Raw genomic sequence first — 21834 nt, forward strand, 5'->3', positions numbered from 1 at the left:
CTTTCCCTAACTTAGAGACTGATGACAAGGGTTGACTTTGCAGACTTCCAAGTGCCAAGCTGCCATGGAGCCCAAGCAGGTGTGGCACCTTGGCACTCCTTAGGGCAGCAAGTTTGGCATCTGTTCTGGACAAGAGCAGGTCAAGCTAAATCCCATCTATCTCATTTCTTCAGTGTTTACAGCCTATGGCAACTGTGTGTAATCCCATGGGATACACTTCTAAATGTCAGCATCAAAGTTTTCATGCCACATAGTCTGCTCAGTGCCTATCCCAAGGAGCCCCGAGCCCACACTACATTAGTTTGCATTTCAGCTTTCAAAAATAGCAGAAAAATACAATTTTCTACATTGAATATATCATTCATTATCTATCATTTAACCATTTTTATCTTCTGGCTTACGACTTTGGGATTTTGGGGGAAGGTGGGTTATGAGTGGAAATGCATCAGAGAAGAAAATGCAACATTAAAAACTAAATACAAACTCCAAACCTTCACAGACTTTCACTGTGTCAGCCCACACAAATCAAACCTGAAGTCTTCACTCAGACATACACACACAGTTATTTCATCCTCAGCTGTATTCCTAGAATTTTTATGTGCTTATAAATCAGACTGAAAAAAGCATCTACTTCTAAATGAAGTGTTTACATTAAAAGTCTAACTCACATTATTTACTGTTTTATCACTCTGGCAATGCTATTGCATATATGTCATTTGGAAGATTCTGTATCTTGCCCTATTTTCAAGTTTTCATTGTTGTTTTTAAATCAGTTAAGGATCTTCCATCAAATTCAGGAAAAGAAAAATAAAGTAGCAATTTCCTGGCAGACTAATAATGTTATCAGTGTTGCTCCATGACCTTTCTCCAAGGACTTAGAGGAGCTGAGACATCCTTACTTTGCCAAATGCCATTTGGATTTTGATGCACGAACTCAACCTCAGAATCATATTGAAATTCTGATCTCACACCAGCCCTGTCATCTGGCCATTTAAATAATGTCCTTACACCCTGATATTGTTTATACTGCGAAAAGGATTTTTATCACCTGGCACCTAGAAATGCTTGAAAACTGGGGAACCATGCCACAAAAAGCTGTTCTCCACAGCTCTCTATTCCAACAGTTTTACATCTCCAGGATATGCACCAGATCCTCTCTCTTTTATCTTCCTAACTCCTGCAGATGCAACTGGCACCCCAGGAGTGAGGCAGTGCTCAGTGAACAGCAGGAAAGCAACTGTTTTCTCCAGAGTTGTGAGCTTTAAAGGAAAAATATCTTACTATGGGAGCAAGCTGGGAGGGAAAAGAACAGAAACTTTCATATGCACTTCCTCAGGGCTTCTCTCCTTGGTTCCAGAAGCTTGAAGCTTGAAGCTCCAAATTAAGTTGCAATTAGTATTTTCAGACACTAATTCCAAATTTTCTACCAAACATCATTTAACTGGCAGCTTATCGGCTACCAACCTTTCCTGTCACTGAGGCCATTTATCTGCTCCAATGGGAGGATGTTGGGAAAGATGAAAGTTCGACAAGAAAGTCTCACAGATGTGTGCTTGGCAGAAAGATTTTTAAATGCAGAGTCTGATGAAGGAATAGAGATGGAAGCAAGTTTTGATATAGAAGAAAAGAATTGCTGAGCCAGCCTTACTGGCTAACCAAGGAGGCAAAGGGTGTGTTAGTTGGAAGGGGTTTTTATGGCTTAGAGCAAAGGATAAACCCACCTCAAACAAGATGATGTTTTTACCAAGCAGGAAGATAGCACAGGCAAACAAGTCAGCAAAGTTGCAAGCAGAAAAACTGTCTCAGAATTTTCCACTGCCAGAAAACTGAATAACAACTTCTAGCTTGAACTGTAATGTACTAGCTTTTAGTGATTGCAGAATAGTAACATGAATATGGTAATTATAGTAGTTATGATAGGCTATAGATAATAGCTAAGGTATAGATTGGTTCTACTGTATTAAGATGCTCAGCAAAGAAAAGGATATCATGCAATGTAACCAAAACCAAGGGGTCTCCAGGCCTGCCTGCAGCTGGAGCTGACAGCTGTAGGCACAGCTCTGTCACCCACGACCCTGGGCTGCTGAAACCTCTTGGATGGAAAAAACTGCATTTTGGAGACCCCCCTGGTGTCCTGCATCCCTCATTTCGGCTCTTACAGGAGGAGAGCAAGGAGAAGGGAGAATGTGGGAGTTGGCAGCAGCTGGAATGCACATGTGTTCATGCAGCTATTGTTTTCTTTGCTCCCAGTTTGCTGCAGCTGTGGAAACAGCACAATGTTTCCAGCTTTATCACTGGAATTCATTTAGGAAAAGGGGAAATGTGTGATTGCATAATCGGTGTTGTGGTTCCATGTCTGCACGGGAGTGACATGGAAAGAAAACAATGTCACCAAATGCTCTGCATGCCAACCACAAATCCAGACCTCACCACCAAAATCTGGGCTCAGCAACAGCAGATGCCAGCGGATATGACACCTAATCACCATGGTACAGGGGAAAGGAACCTAAAATGACTCTGCCATTAGTTAGAGATGGATTTGTCATCCTGCTTTGGTCATTTTTGCAGGAGAAAAACCAGAAGAAAAGGAGATAAATGGAGTCTAAAAACTGTGTGCAGAAGAATCCCTCCCTTGGGTACTCACAGAGCGAGGCTGGAACAGGACCAGCATGCCGGGACAGGGACACAGCATGTCCCAGTTTGTAAAGGAGAGGTGCCTCCATTCCAGCCCCTGCTCTCTGCTGAGCTGGGGAGAACAGCACCCCAGAGCCTCCTAATATCCCAGAATAGTCACTCCTACAGACAGGGCAAACTTGAAGGTGTCTCATATTCTGTCTAAAAGAATACTTTAATTGCAAATAACACAGGAGTTTTTACATGACCTGCCATGCACATGTGTGAAATATTTTCCACCTATTTCTGTGACAGTTTAGGAAAGCTGGTTCATCTTTATATAGGAAGAATTTATTCAATGACTGCACCTAAGGGACATGAAAGATATTCATTATATGGCTGCCTTTCATAAGAAGACATCTCTCATAAAAATGACATATTTGATGGCAGCCCTTAAGGTAGCAGCCAAACAGTTATTGTCTTATATTACTCTCTAATTAAAGTTCTCATTTTGAGCATTTAGTACCATTTCTGAATGAAAACTGTCCTTAGCTATCATTCACACATCCAGCACCTAGAGCCTTTATCAACCTAAATGCTATAAAATGACCTTGAACTGACAGCAAGGATGACTGAGGGCAAAAAGACAAGATGCAAAATACAAGTTAACAACTACCACATCACAGGCTTATATGGTATCATTTGAGAGAGGTAATTGTTTTATAATTAAAGAACATTATGACATGGAAAAGAAAAATAGGACTATGTGGTACTTCAGAGACATCTCAAGTGTTTTAGACACCTTCACAACATCCGAGCTTTGTGACACCTGTAATTTTTTATTAACCACTGAACAACTACATAAACACACCATTTCTGAGTGTGACATTGCAGAACATCATAGTTCCACTGCTTTAGTAAGCATAAGGGTACCATAGGCCATTAAGTTCCATTTGAATCCTTGGATAAGTCTTACAGACAGTAATTTAACATTGGAGATAAATTATTATTGCGAGAGTATGATGATCAAGTGGTAACAGCCACAAGGTCTCTTTAGTATTTATAATATTTCTATTATCCTGCTCTGTGAGATGTCTCAAGCTCAACTGTCTCCAAGATTCTATGAGAGGATAGAGAACAGATTCTGCCCCCCTTAATCAATATGTACCTATTTAAATAAAAGTGTAATTCAGTCAATTTCAATTGAATAGACTTCTAGGTAAATTTTTTCTCAGAGTTATCAAAGTATCAAAATGAGTCTATGAATTAATGCACCAAACTCCTTTTTTTCATGTGGAGGTTCACCAGGAATGCTGATTAATTAAGAAACATTCTTGGATGATTATTCCCGTTTCATCTCAACTTCGTTATTCTGTTTGTTCTACTTAATGCATTCTATCACATAACATTATTGTAAAACATGTACACGGGCATCAAAAGGAAATTATTATCTTCTCCTTCATCCCCAGTGTATGGCACAGCAGTCTGAGACAGCAGGATTACTGCTGTAGTCTTTGGAGTTTCATTATGCATTTCAGCCAGAGCACTGGATGCTGCTCATATGAAATAACAAGGTGCTGCTCAGAACTGAGGGTGCCACTCATTTCAACAAGCAAAGCTCAGGCTTTACAGAGGCTGCGGTGCCCACGCAGACCCCTCATGTAAGGTCTGTTCTTGGCAGCAAGAGACAGCAATGCCCTCTGCTGCTCAGACACCACCCTGGGACAGACACCACCCACAACTGCTCCATGCCACTCCAGAGCACCTTCCCAGAAAAGCTACAGCCTTAATAATATGAAGAACAGCTTTATCTGGAAAAAAAACCCATCTCTAATTTGACTTTTCAACAATATTGCTGTTTTTTTGGGCTGATGTTTACTGGCAACAGCAGTGGCACTGAACCATCAGTGAAAGGAATTAGCTTGCCCTGAAAGGGAGGGAGGGCTGGCAGCCAAGAGATGCTCTCTTCTGGCTTCTGCACAGTTCTCAGCCTGAGCACCCCCACTGACCTCCAGTCCTTTTGTCCTTCTCACACTCTGATATCAGTTTCTGAGTCTATTGTGCTGCTCATCCCTTTGAGCAAGGATGGAACCATGCCTGTTGCACAACACAGCTAAAGCTCAAAATGGGCTTTTTAGTCCTGATAAAAGAGGTGGCAGGATGCAAAGAGCCTCATCCTGATTCCAAACCACTTAGGAACTGTATTTGTTAAAATACAGTGCTACAGGCATCTGCTTATTTACAGTGATTGCCAGCAGTCATGCATGAGTTCTGTCACATATTGCTGGTTGCTGGATTTTCTTTCTATTTCCTGATATTTGATTCACCTGAGAAATATAATATGAAAATCTCTTTTTCAGAACTCACCACAATATTCTCGTCCAGTTCTGATCAAGACAAAGGCACTGTGTGTGGTTCCCAAAGAAATAACGGATGAAGATAATGAGGTACTGCATTAACCTGGGTCCCACACGACAGGTTCCTGACTGACATCACGAGGAAATGGAACATCTTTGTTTACTCACAGGAGAGATCCCACATGGAAAGGAGCTGCTTTCACTGCCAGTGTCTGAGCGGATGTAGGTGTGCTGTTGTAGCACAGGGAGAAGAGTGGGGAGCAGTGTTGCAGGGCTGTCAGTCAGTTCTGTGACAATTTTTAACTACCACATCAGACACCACACACTATATTAAAAAGGGAAGTAAAATGTCTGCATTCAAAGCACCACATGTTGGAACTCAAAAGGAGCAAAGCAACTTCAGCAGGTACATGACCCGCTCACTGTGACCCACGGCTGGAAAAGACATTTAGGATGGAGTCCAACCAGTGACCTGACAATGCCAATTCCTGTGCTAAACCATGTCCCTAAGTGCCACACCTACGCGGCTTTTAAATCTCTCAGGGATGCTGACTTGAGCTTCAGGTGGTTCCAGAATTTGACAGTCCTTTGGGCGAAGATATTTTCCCTGCTATCCAACCTAAACCTTCCCCTGGCACAACTTGAGGCCCCTCCCTCTTGTCCTGTCACTAATGGTACCTGCTGGAGCCCAGTGGTACTTCATGGGGATTTCTCTGCTCCTGTACCAATGGATTTGAGTTGCTACCTTTGCTCCCTGCCCAAACTAGACAAGGGCTAGGAGAAATGTAAGGCTTCTCTGTGTAGCAAGAATGTGATGGAATTGGAGAACTCTCCTGTCACACTTGATGGCTGCAAGATGCCATGGCACAGACACTGTGAAGCCCCCTCACACCACCCTGCTGCATTTCTCCCCCTCCCTCAGCCTCCCCCACCACAGAAAGGAACAAACTGGAGTTAACAGGGGATAGAGGTTAACAGCACATCTGTTTCTAGGCCACTGTGCAATGAATAATGAAGAGATTTGGAAAAATGCTTCTTTATTTCCCTCCTAAATCCGGCTTAGCAAAACAAGCAGTGCTCTCTTGGATGTCAGTGCTGCACTCCCTAATCCCTCCTAACTCTCATTCACACTGCTCCTTGCTCACATCTTGCTTTGCTGCTGCATTGAGGCAGAGTCCAAAGGCCTAACAGCAACCGGGGCTGTGGTGCAACATCCCTGAAAATAAAATGGAGCACAAAATAGGTGCCTTATTGCTGTTGGTCCCACAAAAATCTAGAAACAGAGTCTCTTACATGTCTAGCAATTATGTATAAAAGCAGACAAAGCTTACATAAAGCACTTGCTATAAAATGTTAATGTATTAATGAAGCTGTGCCTTATTAAAGATGCTAGTAGGTGATTTTGATCCCGGACAAAATACCTCAAAAATGACTCATGTAACAGGGTGAGCTGGATAAGAGTAAGCGAGGTGTAAATAAGCGTAAGTGAGGGACACACACAAAGTTTTGGAAGTTTGCATTCATAATATCCAGCAACTCAATACACTAATGGAACCTAAGCAGAGATACCATCAGCACTGTCTGCTGCCTTCTGTGGGGCTTTCTCCCCCTGTCTGATAACATTTATTTAAGTAGAGTGATATTAGCATCACATACCCTGTGAGAAGGGGTTTAAGGGCAAATACCTCCTGGAAATTGAGCATCACCCATTAAAAATTGAAAATAAAAGGTATAAGTTGTGATTCTTTGAGAAACACTAGTTCAGGAGAAAGGGAAACATATTTAGCACTTATCAATGTGTGATCACAGAAAAGCAGCTCCTGCATATTTGGTCTCCAATCCCAGGCTTTCCAGTGGGAAATGTAGTTGGAAAAATACGACAGCAAGATCATAACCCATCCGCTCTTCTGAAGCACAGTTAACTCTGTGGAAAGTTACTCAATCAGTGGCAAGTAACTTGTGGCTTCCAAATCACTTACATCCTGTCCAGGTTGTGAAATTATGTATTTCAGTGGTTAATAATCCTGGCAATAACATCAAAATTTACAAAATGGTGTAATGCTGAACGAAGCATCATCAGTTAGAATCTGTTCTTGTTATTTTCAACATTCTTCTCTAAGTGGGAATAGAAATTTGCATACTGTGGGGATTGTAAAGGGAAAAGAGGGAAGGAGAAGAGATAAGAATCAGGCATGCTTTGCATCTGTCTTGAGTGAAAAAGCAAAATCTTTCTTTCCCCTTCAGGAGCCAGGAAGGCTAAAGGAGGAGCAGATCAGCCCCACAGCAATTTGCTGACATTATGCAGAGTGTCTGTAGCAGCTAAGACTGTACCACAGCACAGAGGTGACGAGTGGTGACACCACCACAGAGCCGTGGCTGTGTTCAGGGGATGGGAACATGGCAGGAACACTGCTGGAACCACAACATCTGCTCGGCTTTGTCTGCAGCAGACTTTGCCATTCCCTAAACAAATCTGTGGGGTATAGCTCCAATGGGTCACACAGGAAACAGGAGCCAGAGGAAGCTGTGAACAATGCAGGGAGCCTGTCAGCTCACATTCTTATCTTTACTGTCCCATTAGTGACAGCAATTAGTACAGCATTACTAACTTGTCCCACCAAACAGATAAATTAACAGCCCTGTGTACAGCTGTACAAAGTAAGAGCAGCAAGTCACTGCTAACTTTGTATATATTGTCAGAGCACTGGGTTGTCCAGGATCACCTCACCAGGTTTCTCACAGGAGTGGGTGCACGCTATAAAACACATTTTCAACTTGTTCTACAAATATGCCCCTGCAACTTAACCACACTGCCTTGGTTCTTCATGAACTCTCCCAGCTGGCTTGTTCAATATCCAGCACTTAATGTATTTTGAATTCTGGCAATCTGGCTGCATGACTGTAAAATTCCTCAACAGTCCATTTCATGCCCTGCTTTTCATGAGCAGTGCTGGACAAACTGCAGGACCAACTTCTTTGCTATTATTTGTGTTAAAGTCAAGCATCTGCTTCTCAAATCCAGGCTTAAGTCTGTGCGTTCAAAATCAAAATGCAGGGGAGGTGACTAAAGAGTCAGCAGCAGCAGAATGGGAGAGCAGCAAAAGGTCTGTAAAACCTCTGCCTGCATTCCTTGGGAGCCAAGAGTCTGGGCTGAATGTGCATTCTGGCTCTGACTTGGGAGTTTCTCCCACATAATCTACTCCTATAATCTCTCTTATATAACTTCTCATATAATCTACTTCCTCAAGATGGAAGCAGGGCTGATGGTCACTGGGGAAACTGCAGCCACATCTCCTGGGAAGGAGACTATGGAGAAACAAGGTAAAAGAAAGAAGGGAAAGATGAAAAATCCATAAAAACCACATTAGAATCAGAGTGGAACTCAGTGATTCCAACAGGGCTTCCTCTAATGAGTAACATTACCCAAAAGTTTAAATTAAGCCTTTCATTAATTTTTTACATTTTCCTTTAGAACTTTCAGACATAGGGCCAGTATAAAATCAGCATTTTAAAACCAAATAGACACTAATCTAAAAATCCAGATAAATCCAAAAATCTGAATTACAATAGGCAACAACAGTGTAAAGGACACCATGAGTCAGCTAACAGGCAACAAAATTTCCTCTCAGATTTTTATTGCCTGGAAGTTCAGATATTTTTCCCTGCTTAGGGGGTTTGTAGTGGTTTGGGGTGATTTTCTTTGAAATGTTATTCAAATTTAAACACTCCAGTATATTTTCTGATGTCGCTCTCCTGCTTCCCCTTTTCCCTTGCAATTACATTATTATACAAAAAAAAAAAAACAACAAAAAAATCTTGTGGCAAATTACTTTTCTGCAGTTGGTCACAGTGAGCATAGCTTGGACATGATGCATCCATCTAGGAACAATAGAAGAGGAAAGAACTGAATAATTTGATTTGAAACAGCAGACATGCTGGGATAGCTGTGGAAAAGCCATGGCTGGACACACTTTCTCTGGAAATATGTAAGTTCAGTTCAGTTGTGGGGTGGAAGAGGAAGTTTTTTGCTGGCTCTTCATTTTTTTTGGTATGTTACATAAGCTCCCTTTCCTCTTTACTTTTATAACAGCACATAAATATTTTATGAACTATGGGCCTTTGAACTGTGTTGCTCTGACCCATTGACGGATCCTCATTTGCCTCTCTGAAATTGCATCTCAAGTGCTTTGAGAAATGCATCATCCTGGGCTGTCATATAAAACCCAACATAAACCCCACAACAGTAATTCTGTTTGTTGCCAATGCTACAAGTCAACTCCAAGGACAATAAATTTCCACTTAATGTTAACAGCAAGGTTGCTGGAGACATTGGCATTCTGATATATTCAAGGTATAAAGTGCAAACAGCTTTTAATTCATTCTTTATATGCTTTTAGTTAGCCACCCCCAAACAAAATGTAAGAAAAGGAAAAAGGGAAGAACAGCTCCACTTTTGGTGTGGAATAATGTAAATCCTGATTTTCACCAGCAAAATAATGGCTGGGTATGTCTATGGATCTTACTGCATCTCTGGAATTATTTGTAGGTGCCAGTGATACCCATGCTGTTCCAAGGCAATCCCAGACCAACATCTGGTGCTTCACAAAGTGCACAAGACTTCCTCATATTGTGGAAGAATAAATATCTAATGTAAGGCATTTAACACGGCCCTTGGAGCTATACCAGTCCAACACTGGTAAATAACTCTGCATTGACTGCATTTTCTAAAATCCTCCAAACTGTTCCAGTTCAAGAGAAGTGCCTTTGGTTTTTTTTTTCTTCCCCCTCCCTTCTTCCCATCTGTCTTCATTCTCATTCCTATGGGATGAAGAAGGAAACCCCATGCTTGAAAATACAGCCAACTGCAGTTCTAGGATCTAAGCTGGAAGGCTTGGTTTGACAAGGAAATACCTCCTTTTCTTCTGAGATTACCTGTATTCCCTGTACAGGATCTGAAATTGCTGCTCCTGCTCTTTCCCAGTTGGACTCAAGATGTTAGCTTCACCATGATGTAGAGCACTTGCTTGGGAACAATCCTCATTTTTATTTCATTTGCTCCGGAAAAATCTCTCATCAGTATTCCTCCTGAGCCTATAAATATCCTTTTGCATCAGGCACATTTAAGGATTTGATGTGCTGGAATAAAAGCCTCTCTGGGTCACTGGGGTTCCTTACTGGGGCCATGCAATCACAGAATGATTTGGCTTGGAGGGTCCTTAAAACTTATCCAATTCCAAGCCTCTGCAGTGGGCAGGGAACCTTCCACTGGAGCAGGTTGCTCCAAGACTATCCAAGCCCTATTATCACCTATATTGTAGCTAATAATATAGCTCATACAGATATTCTGCTGGTAACAAACACAATAATGGAGCCAACAAAATAAAGAGTTGTGTATGATGCCCATCCATTTGTTTCTCTTTTGCTTTTCTAGCCGAAAACAACAATTTTTCTTTATTCCTGCCTTCCCTAGGGATGAAAAAAAGAGAAGAAAATTCTCATTCTCTTCTTGAATCTGCAATTTCCAAGGTGTGCTACTGAGACAAGAAAATGCAACAAAACAACAATCTGACAAAGGTGAAAATTTTCAAGTGCCTGACTACTATGGAGCTCTTGATCAGCCTGTAGATGGAAGAGATAGATTTGAATTAAGTAGTTAAACAAATGGAATCACACAAAGCACACGTTGCCTTCTAATAAACCTCCAAAATGCGCACACATTATTTCATATTCTCAGGAGACAGAATGATTTCTCCCACTCACTCCCTCAGGAATGTGCTTAAAACATTCAATTTCTCCTGCCTTAATAATTCCTACATCAAAATTCTTCTCAATAATTACCCTGGCTTCAGCTGCTTTTCCAATGGCATTTGATGATCTTTCTCTACCTGCAGGTAGTTCCTTTTCTTGCAGAGAAGTGACAAAAATTAAACACTCTGCCTGCCCATTTCCATCCTAAAGCAAGCTAGCAGCTGAGGCAGCAAAAAAGGCTTTAAGAGCCAAGAAGTGGCTGTGTCCATGGCTCAGGGACTCCCTCCATGTTCATGGTGACAATCACAGGTTAGAGAATCACATTTTCCTTCCCAGAAAAAGTTTTGCCATTGGCTAAGGCACAGGTTGGCCTCTTGCTTGCCTGGCATTATCATCCATCCACCCCAATTAAGCCATGGTTCCTTTGTTCCCTCATTTCCTTAGATAATGGATTGATGAGGTGTGAATTCAGCACAAGTGCTATCAGCAGCCTGGGCACACTTGGCTTTTTCTGTACCAACACCCGAGTGCCATAAATAGGTGAAATCGTCCCTGTCAGTGAAGGGAAGCAATCTGTTCTCTCCCTGTCATGTTCCTGGCATGCCAATCTCCAGTTGTACACACAGACACAATCCCAATAGGGGGCAGGAAAAGTGAAGAACACACAGTTGAGCTGCATTTCGAATTTCGTGTGTTGCTGTGGGTGCATTTCTGTTTTGCATGTACTTCCTGTCTTCAAGCACCTACTCCTCACCTAAGGGGACTGTCTGGGTTTATTTAGAGTTATTTAACTAAACAAGTTATTTAAGAAAATCCACACTTTTATTTCTAGGAGGTATATCAAATTATAGCTTCGAGGGAATGACATTTTGTGTTTAATGAATTATTTCTGGTTTAACCATGGCAAAACTGTGTGTATTCAATAAAATCTTGTGAATACAAACTTCACTGGCTCCTAAATTTAGGTGTATTTACATAATAAACTGAAGATGTATCAATGTAAAAATTAATGGAAAATCATAGAATTGGAATAATGGAATGACAGAATGGTTTAGGCTCCAATGTCCCTGGTATGGCAGGGCCACCAGGGCAGGGACACTAAGCATGTTACATTCCCAGTCCCTGCTGCTAATGGAGCATCACTGGCTTGACAGGATAGAAAGGCAGAGGAAAACAGGGAGCACACCTTCCCACACAGGTCACACACATTCACCCAGCACAGCCTGGAAGATGAAGGACACTCACTGGCTGTCTTTGGCAAAAAGAATAAAAATAAAATAAAATAAAATAAAATAAAATAAAAAATTAAAAATTTAAAATTGCATTTTCTGAACCGCAAGAACACTGAAATAAGTCTTGATTTATGCTGAGTTTTGTGGGGAGACAAACTGACTGCAGTTAAAGCATTGCTGTGAAAGCCCAAGTTGCTGAAAGATTTCTTTAAAAAAATGTTAATGCAGGAGAACATTCTCAGTTTGGATCAGGGTACTATAGACCAAGTTTCTCTATGGCATCAGCAGCTGATAAGCCTCGAGCAGAAGGCAGAGAGGAAATATTTTAATTCCATTCCTGCCTGGCCAGTGTTGCACCAGCACCAACTGTTCCAGACACTTCTGCAGAACAGCAATATTTGCAAGTGTTTCTTCAGAAATGTGCAGGATTTAATTCCAAATACGCAGGACTGTTTTGACACCATTTATCAACTGCTCCCAAATAGATCAGGCTGGGACCACACTTGTTCCATTTGCTAAATTCAAAATTTCCCTTGTGCAAGCCAAGGGAATTAGGCTAGACAAAGGTGGGGGTTTTCTTTGTACACTTTTGCTGTGTTTTTGCAAAGCCAAATACCCTGGCCATGGACATGGGTTGCCAGAAGACTGAGTTCAAGTGAGACAGCACATTTACCTTCCATACAAGAACAGCTGAGCAACAGACCTTGCCCTCTCCAGTAATGCCATTTTATAAAAAGAAATTGGCAATTTATACATATATATGTATACACACATATATATATATACATATATATGACATAGACAGATATAGATATATCTTTTATGTTTTACTCTGGCAAGGAATTATTTTTCCTCCCTTCTTCATCAAATCCACGGATTTTTGGCAAGGAAGAAACTCTCATGGCACTAATAAGAGCACACATGGTTTATTCCCAAAACCAAAATCCAAATCACTGATAATGAGTGACTATTCCATTTTGCTGGACATGATTCAAAAGCAAATAAAGGTCATAATTCTAATAAAAACCTGTATTAGCTATAGCAGAGCAAACACTTGGAGCGTGCCTAATTGGTCATCTCCAATCTCTAAAATGTAATGAAAGCCCAGCAGTAATTTTGTAGGAAATGTCCTTGCTGTTAAACACCATATATTTACCCCACAAGAGACAAAAGCTTCAAATGGTCTTTTAAGAAATGTCTTTATATGTCAATGTTCATTACATCATGAAATTGGTCTTTGCTTAGCAGAGAAGTAAGATTTTTAAAGAGCACAAATCTATTTGTATTTTTGAATACCAGAGCTGTAGCTGCCTATTAGTTTTCTGGCAATGCATATGACTTACCAGCACCTTGATCTGCAACACAGACCATTTTTTGTGATGAAACACAATCCAGCAACTTCATCTGTTACAACTTGTGAAAGACAAATCCTTCTTTGCACACTGTCACAACCAAGATTCAGATGAGGACAGCCTGGATTCCCAGCTCATTCCAGCCTTGTCCTGCTGGCCTCAGCACAACACCACAGCTACAGAGGAGGCTCTGTCTGCTCCTTGGGAAACTGCCTGCCTCATTTCTTCAGAGAAATATCCAACCAAATGAAGATGGAACAATCAGCCTATTCTTATCTTTCTGTAATACCTGCAGGTGACATCCAGTGACACTCCAGCAAAACAGGATGCATGGACAGTGGCACAGGTCATTGGACACTGGAATGCCAAAACTCAAGATCATTATTTTGCTTGATGAACCAGAAACACAGAGAAGGGAGAGCAGAAACACTTCAAAAACAAAACAAACTCAAAACACAAACACTCAAGACTCCAAAAGCTCAAGGTTGAAAAAGACATCCTGAAAAAAACATTTTACTGTGAGGAGGTGAGGGGGTGAGCCTGGCACAGGTTGCCCAGAGCACCTGTGGCTGCCCCGTGCCCGGAAGTGTCCAAGGCCAGGCTGGACAGGGCTTGGAGCAACCTGGGATTGTGGAAAGTGTCCCTGCCCATGGCAGGGGGTGGACCAAGATGAGCTTTAGGGTCCCTTTCAACCCAAACCATTTTATGATATGCCCATATGATTTCTTTAACTAACCCTGAAAACTGATTTGGCAAATTCAAGTTGTAAAATGAAAAATTTGGAATAAATATATTTAGGCTGCAGGCTTTTTCATTCCTAAAGTACATCTGTGAGGAATTAGAAAAAGCAATTGGGTTAATTACATTTTGAGTGATTATTTTCATAGGGGTTATGACTATATGTTTAAGGTGAAATTTATACAGATTAAATTCCACAACCTGTTCAGACTGTAAATTTGCACTCAACCTGCTGCACTGCCTGTTGAAGAGCTGAAATTCAAAAGGAAATTGAATTAGAGGAATAACTTGAACTGAACAGGAGGCAATTCACTTACAATAACCACAAAGCAGTGCTTTTGGGGTCAAATAATCAATGACAGTAACTTAAATTTCTTGCAGAAAAGAAGATCTGGGGCTTGCTGCTAGCCCAGCCTGAGGGTGAGTCAGCAATGACTTGGCGCTGTGGAAAAAGGCTTTGTCTTATCAGGACCTACACGAGGGGTTAGGGAAAACATGACACCCTGCTTTAAGTAAGGCAATAAAACACAGGTTCCCCTGGCCTCTAAGAGGAAAAGAAAATGCATTTGCTTCATATCCAAGCATTGAGAAAGGGGACAGAGCTCCCACCTGGCTGTTATCCTGTCATGGGATGGTGTGGTTTGAGTGCACCTTGCCCTGTGCTGCACAGAATGTGGGAGTTGTCAAAGGAACGAGCCCATAAGGATGATCAGCCCGGTTTAACTGGCAGATCACAGCTGAACTGGTAAAAATAGTACAAGATCTGTTGTTCCTGTGACATTCCCTACCCATCAGCAGCGGAAAAGCCTCAAACACTCTCTGATAAACAGACGCTTTGCCCAGATTTTCTGCTGAGGTAAATTCATGCCAGTAAAGGAGCTGTTGCACTGCCTTCCAATTACTCAACTGTGAAAATATTTTAGTAACTTTGGGATTGAGAACAAGATAGCAAGGCTGGACTGGTCAAACTTTTACTGGAACATTGTGTCCTGCTCCTGATGACACTTTGCAATAAAAAATAGGCCCAGATATAAAAAGTCCAGAGGAGTACACTAAGAGCCATCAAAGGTATATAAACCAAGGTCTGTGTGGAAAGATGGAAAGAACTGAATTTACTCAGGCTGGAGAAGGGAAGAGCAGAGATGTGATAATAGACTCAGATGTACAGATTTATCACCTTTTGTAGCAAAGTAAGTTCTTCACCTGAAAATTGCCAAGAGATCAGAGGCTTAAACTGCAGGAGGGAAGATGGAAGTTAGACAGTTTCAAAGTTATACAACCCAAATTACAGCTGAGACTGCCTAGGGAAAGTATGGAAATCTCTGTTGAAAGTTTTTTAGGAAAAAGTTATTCCCACATATTTAAATAGCATTTTTAATGATTTCTTGAAGGACATATATAGTAATTTACTAGGATTTCTTAAAACTGTTTTCTTGAATTTTCTGTGGACGGAAAGCAATGAATGCCAGTCTGTTCCCTCCCTTCTGAACTGTCCAGCAGCAAGGCAGTCAGCTCAGGAGCCATAAGGGGAACCACCCAGAGAGCACCATCCTTAGCTCAAGCATTTATTAGAAAATCTCCTTTGACAACAGGCTTTTTAACAGTTTCAAAATAATTTCAGAACTGTGCAAGGAGTATTGCCTTTTATACCACTTGAAGTGTATTTACAACTGTGATCAGCTATAATTAATCCAGCTTTAAAATACTGATAAGGAAAGTATAAATACTATTTCTTTATGCATACAAATCTTTACACCTGCCAGTAACTGATTAACAGGAACATAAATTCTGATTGTATCTGAAAACCACACCAATCTGCTCTTCATCCAAAAACTACCTGAAGAATTAGAGAACTAAAGGACAGGGTGAGACAACTCATTCTTGTGGAGAAGACTTGGTTTGGCTCTTCCTCTGCTTGGTGCCAGAGACAGGATAATGGGGAAAATGAAGAGAATGGATTTAAGTCTGGCAGCCAAACTGATTGGCTTTGGAAGCAGAGGGAAGACTCTGAAAGGACATCCTGGTGGGCTGCTGTCCAGGAAAGCCTGGAAGTGGTTTGGGAGGCTGCAAATGTTTCAAACTAATTCTGGAAAGACCTGAAAGCTGAGTGTTTTCTGGGGATAATGTGCAAAAAGGTCAGGGAAGCATCCTGAAGGACAGGAGGGGAGGGTGGCACAGAGCACCAGTATTACTGCAGATGCAATAATTTCCTGTGGTTTTCCCTTAGAAGGATGGGAGGCTGCAGAAGGAACCGGCAACCGGGTCAAGCTAATAAATAGTCCCATTTTGTAAAACACACACCTCCATTACCAGAGAAACACAAACCAGGCAACAGCTCTCTCCAGGCTGACTGGGGAGCAAAGGGATTGCTCCCCACTTTCCCCTTGGATCATGGGCACCCTCACCCACAGGAAGGGTTTCCAAACACACGAACCTAGGTGAACAATCACAAGGGCAGCAAATAAAATCTTGGTTGTCTGACTCACTGCTTGAGTTGTTCCTTCTGCTTCTGACCCCAAATACATTTATTATGCAAATCAGTAATTTATTAAGGAGCAGAAATGTCCCCTAAGTACCCCCAAAACCCAACTATGACATGAAATCATTTGATACAGAAATGCTCCACTCTGTTGTTTTTTTTTTTCTTTTAAGATATCTCAGGCTGCATCTTGTTTATAAAGAAAAGCAAAGCAGCCTACAAATTTCATTTTGCATTACCATGACTCACCATGGTTAATGGTAACGAAATAAATGGTTTTGTAACCAAAGTGAGCAGGTGTGACTCAGATATATGGAGGATGCACGTTGAACAGCAAGAATCATCTTGATGTTACGGTTTTTCAGATTGAAAAGCACTTTAGGGGTTTGCCAGGAAAAGCTGCATTTCTATATATACATACATTAAAAATCCCATTAAATCAGTTTACTGGTAAAGACAAGGCATTGTAGGAGGTAACAGCTGAAATTCAGGCTATTAAACCCCAGTGCACTTCCAGGTCACATCTAGCAGGAAACATGAAAACAGAAGCTGGTAAGAATGGAGAGGGCCATAAACCAAGCAGCAAATACTTCATTTTTTGCCTAGAGTACTTGTACAGGGGGAGAAACAACACAGAAGTAAGTTGTTCCTTCCTCCCCTCCACCAATTTTATTTTGACAAGTCAGAACCATAAAATAATTCAGGAATTAAGAATTAAACAGACCACAAATCAGAACTAATGTGGAATAATGGTAGGCAAGTATGTACAATAGTAAAAAATCCGCTCTTAAAAAAAATCAGCAAACAGGCTGAAGTAGCTTCCTCTGAAGGCTCTTGAAAATGGGACCATGGAAAAATTAAGGAAGGAGCTGCCATTATGCTGTGGTCATTAACAAAGTCTCTAATTACATCAATTGGCCCTTTAAAAGAAAAAAAATATATTAAAAAGTTCACAAAACAGTTTTCTTTACTAAAATTAACAACATGGTAAAGTTAGGAAACTCCCTAACAGTCAAGATTGCAATTTCTTGAATACTTGGCAATATTTTTTTATTTCCAGGAGGAAACAAACAATAAAGAAGAGTTTATAAAGTCAGTGTGTCCCTGCTGTGTGATGTAATTTGGCAGGAGACCTAATTCAGCAACCTCCAGAGGCCCCCTCAAACCCAGTTTTCTGTGACTTCATCAACTCTGATCCATGGCAACTAGATCGGAGTATATAAAATGTGATGGTAAATGGTGTTTTGACAAAGTTTATTACATTCAGAGAGGTACAATTTGTGAGGCAACAGTGGGTCTATTAGAGTATATTTAGTCTAAAGATACTACACTGCTTCCCCCTATCCTGAGACTAATTTTCTCCCTTCCCTTCAGCTTCCCATTTTCCTCAAATTATAGTGTTTCTTCAAATTTGTAATTTTCTGCCTCTTCAACACAGAAGGGAACTCATTTCTCATGAGAGCTTATTATCACAGAGATCGCCTCTAAAGCAGTACCTTGGTACCCACTTGTGTTCTATAAATGCTAAGAAAAATTACATAATGTTATCTCATAATGGGAGAAAATTCTTTTTCAGGGAAGGAATGCTTTAAAACTCATAAATGGAGATAAAAGTAGACTGAATCAGAAAATGGACGCAAGAGATTTGGCTAGAAAACAGCTAATAATCTGATAAAAGGATGCACTAGAATTAAAATCTATCCCAAAAAGCTGAATTAATATTTCAATCAAAAAAGGAAAAAAATTAAATTAAAATCCAAAATAATCTAGTTTGAATTCTGCACTTACAGTCAGAGTGCCATGACAGTGAGAAAGCTGCCATGGCACAAACATCCTCACTAACCACGTGTTTAAGTGTAAGAAAAATAAGGACTAGGTTTGGTTTCCAGATGTGAGATTTCTGCCCCAAGGTTGAAAATAAAGGCTCTGGGGCCATAACATACTTAAGATATTAATAATGTCTACTTCAATGCTTGTTATCTAATATCGGCAGAGATGCATTTGAGAAGATAATTTTGTGTTTGAAGCAGATTAAAATCTGCCTAATTATCCCAGATTTGTTTTCCAATTCCAGCAACATTCTGTCCCTCCAACCTCGAGCTTGATAATGTGTTGCTAACAGCCTGAATTAATAAGCAGGTGATAGCTGACACCACCAATTAATGTATTACAACTGCAGTTAACCAGGATGATGAAACATACTGAACTGCTTTCTTATTGTAAACCAATAAAGTTCCCCATTTAAAATTCTGCAATTTCATCACAGGCCACAAAGCTATTTTAGTCAATGCCTAAAACACCTTTTATATTAATCCTTTGCATTTGTTACCCATTAGGATTGTCTTGGGTTTTCTCTGAACTCTTGCTATTGCATTCCAGCCTCCCAATTTACACGTACAGAGAGAAGCTGAGGTCAGCAGCCAGGTCTTCCGGTTTTTAAATGAGAAAAGCAATAAATTGGGTAACTTTGATGAAATGCTTACTGATACAGAGAAAGCTAACACATCCTACACAAGATCACTCACACAGGCCCAATCTTCTTTGCCTTGTGCTATTTATATTAATTGAAAAATGGCTGGTGAATTACCTCCTTCATTCTGGAACAGACATTCCAGAATGGAGCAAACTCAACTCAGCACAGAAAATCTGACTGTGAATCAATACAAAGCCAAGCAAAAAATATGGGGGGAATAGGAAATATCAAAGATTGACTTTAAACCCAAAGTGCAACAAAAATTCAACTAAGATACATACAATTGCCAAGACAAAGCCCTGGGTGTGGTATTATCACCCACACTAGTGTCACAGAGACAGAAAGAATGTGGACAGGTTCTTCCCTTCTTCTGACCTTCAGCTCACTAATCTGGAAAAACCTTTCTATGAAATGTAAAGTGTCTTAATGAAAACATTAATTTAATTTGTCCCATTTCATTTGGTCTCAATCCTTTGACAGGAAAGCAGACCTCATATTTTAATTTCCAGTTTTATTTACAGACACCCATCTCAGGTTCCCATCTTGATTCACTTGAAGGGTCTCATGAAGGAAGAGTAACAGTGAAAAGGGAGAACTGCACAGGAGTCCATGGCCACCACTCATCCAGCTTCTTGTCACAGGCAGCGCTGCGTGTCACCAATGCCAAAGCATGTACCAGGAACAATGCTAAAAGGGCTAAATTCCTTAATTACTTTAAGCTCAACTTTTCTATGGAATTTAATTTCTCTTTTACAGTTGGAACACCCAACAAACCAAACCGCAGGATAGAAGCCTATAACAAGCTCTTTGGAGTACTGGTAATTTACAATCACAGATTTTCTAAATTTATTTCCAACTCTATTTCTTTAGCCTACTGTACTTTGGAAAAGTACATAACTTGGAAAATGAAAAACAAAAATCAATTTCTACTACATAGTAATAAATGTCAGGCAATGCTGTTTGTTCCATACAACAGACTTTGCCTATCAAGCAATATTCTTAGAGGCTGCCAGAAAGTGATGCAAGAAAAAGTTATCACAACCTGTTCTACACTTTGCTACTTCCTGCATGTGCCGCTTTTTATCTTGATTGCTTGCATGTAGTTTCCCTTCCTGCCCTGTTCTCCACATGCTCCTTTGTGCAGTCAATTAATAATTACAATGATACGGACAGACCTCTTGCAGCTTAATACCCCAGAGCAGCTCAGTACCTGGATGTAATTTTCAATTGAACAGAGGAGACCAAACAGAGGCAGAAGAAAATAAAGAAAAATAAGTCCTTGCATTTAATTATTTACTTGTTCTCTCTGCGTGCTTCATATATATGCATGTATGGACAATGTCATGCTAAGTGAAAGACATAAGAACATGGAAAAAGATACCTCAACATCTTTGGCAGCCGTCCCACAAACGGTCCTGAACGAAGTCAGCAGAAATAAACAATGACATACTCCAAGAGTTATGAGGCCTAGGGGGAAAAATCTTGAAAATTTCCAGAGGAAACTAGGATGAAGAAAAGAGGAATTTTTAGGAGAAAACTGAAATTCAACTTTCACACAGCATTTTCTGTCAGAGCAAACGCTGAAATAGTTTTCTGGCATTTAGTAGTGTTTTATTCACACCATGCCTCAGAAGGCCTTCTGTATTAATCTGTACTTCAAATGAGGCACAGATGAATCCAAGCTGGAAGAGACCCCATCCAACTCAACCCTTTTCCCCAAGACAGACTCAGCTATGTTATGCCATTCCTGACACATCCTTCCTAATGACTGCTACTGGAGAAACCCAGCAATTTCTCAAAGCCGGCTATTCCAGGGTTTCACAATCTCTACATTGCAGGTTCTCCCTCTGATCTGACCTGAAGTTTTCCCGCTCCAGAAAGCCCCTCATTTCTTGTACCACCCAGCATGACACTGAACACACACTATGCCCCTTCTCTACACAGCTCTTAAAACACCAGAGGCCTACCACGTCCCTTCCCGATTTTCTCTCCTTTAGACTAATCAGCTCCGTTTCCTCTGATCCTTCCCCCCAAGTTATCTCCCTGAGATATCAGATCACCCTTCTCTGGACACTCTCCAATGATACAGACGTTGCTCTTGGGGGATGATGCCCAAGTTTGGGCAAAAGTGCTCCAGCCATGGAGAAGGGCTCCTCACAGACCTACCAGGCCGCACATTCTCACAAACTCGTGTGATGTTCACCTTTTCTGTAACAGCACGACATGGCTGACCTCACACCCAGTGCATGACACACTGTAATTCCGGCTACTTTTCTAAAGGAATACTGTCTAAGGAGTTGATCACCATTCTCAGCCCGTTAAATTTCTTTCTGCTTCAGGAATTCAGCAGAGTATCTTCTATTTATCACTGCTGGCTTTAATTTTGTTTTATTTCAGATTACATCTCTAATTTGTCAAGATGATTTTCAGTATCACTACAGTCCCTTAATGCTGGCAGGCCCTCCTCTCTCACCAGCCCATTTAATCAGAACATTTTATTTCATCATCTCAGTTCTTAATGGAAACACTGATCAGAATGAAGCTCAGGAGCGCTGACTGCCAAGTCCCTTTACCTCAGAGCAGATAAAGTATCAGGTCACCTCTTGCTACTTCAGGCTGATATTCTGCAGCCCTGATGTTTTGTTTCTAATGGAGTGCTAGATATGCTTCCCAGTACCCCGTCAAGGCTCCAGGACCCTTCACTGCACTCAGAGCACAGCAGGTAATTCCCAGTCCCACACTGCCATACTGGCTCCTTCCCAGAGCAGCACCCTGCTGGAACTGCTGCCTGGGCCAGGATACACCCAGGAGAAGGGAGAGAGGAGGATGATCAACAACTCTC

General features: G+C 41.0%; 1 protein-coding gene across 1 annotated transcript in view; it reads right to left on the reverse strand.

The window, feature by feature from the left end:
- The window catches only part of ARSJ (arylsulfatase family member J), a 28214-nt gene extending 7749 nt beyond the window's left edge, over nucleotides 1–20465 (reverse strand). Inside the window, exon 1 of the mRNA XM_031064099.1 lies at nucleotides 20374–20465. Within this exon, the coding sequence (XP_030919959.1) occupies nucleotides 20374–20381 (8 nt within the window). The 5' untranslated portion in view covers nucleotides 20382–20465. The remainder of the gene's footprint in view (nucleotides 1–20373) is intronic.
- Nucleotides 20466–21834: the final 1369 nt, after the last annotated feature.

Source organism: Geospiza fortis, unplaced genomic scaffold, assembly GCF_000277835.1.
Source record: "Geospiza fortis unplaced genomic scaffold, GeoFor_1.0 scaffold896, whole genome shotgun sequence".
NCBI classification, from domain to species: domain Eukaryota; kingdom Metazoa; phylum Chordata; class Aves; order Passeriformes; family Thraupidae; genus Geospiza; species Geospiza fortis.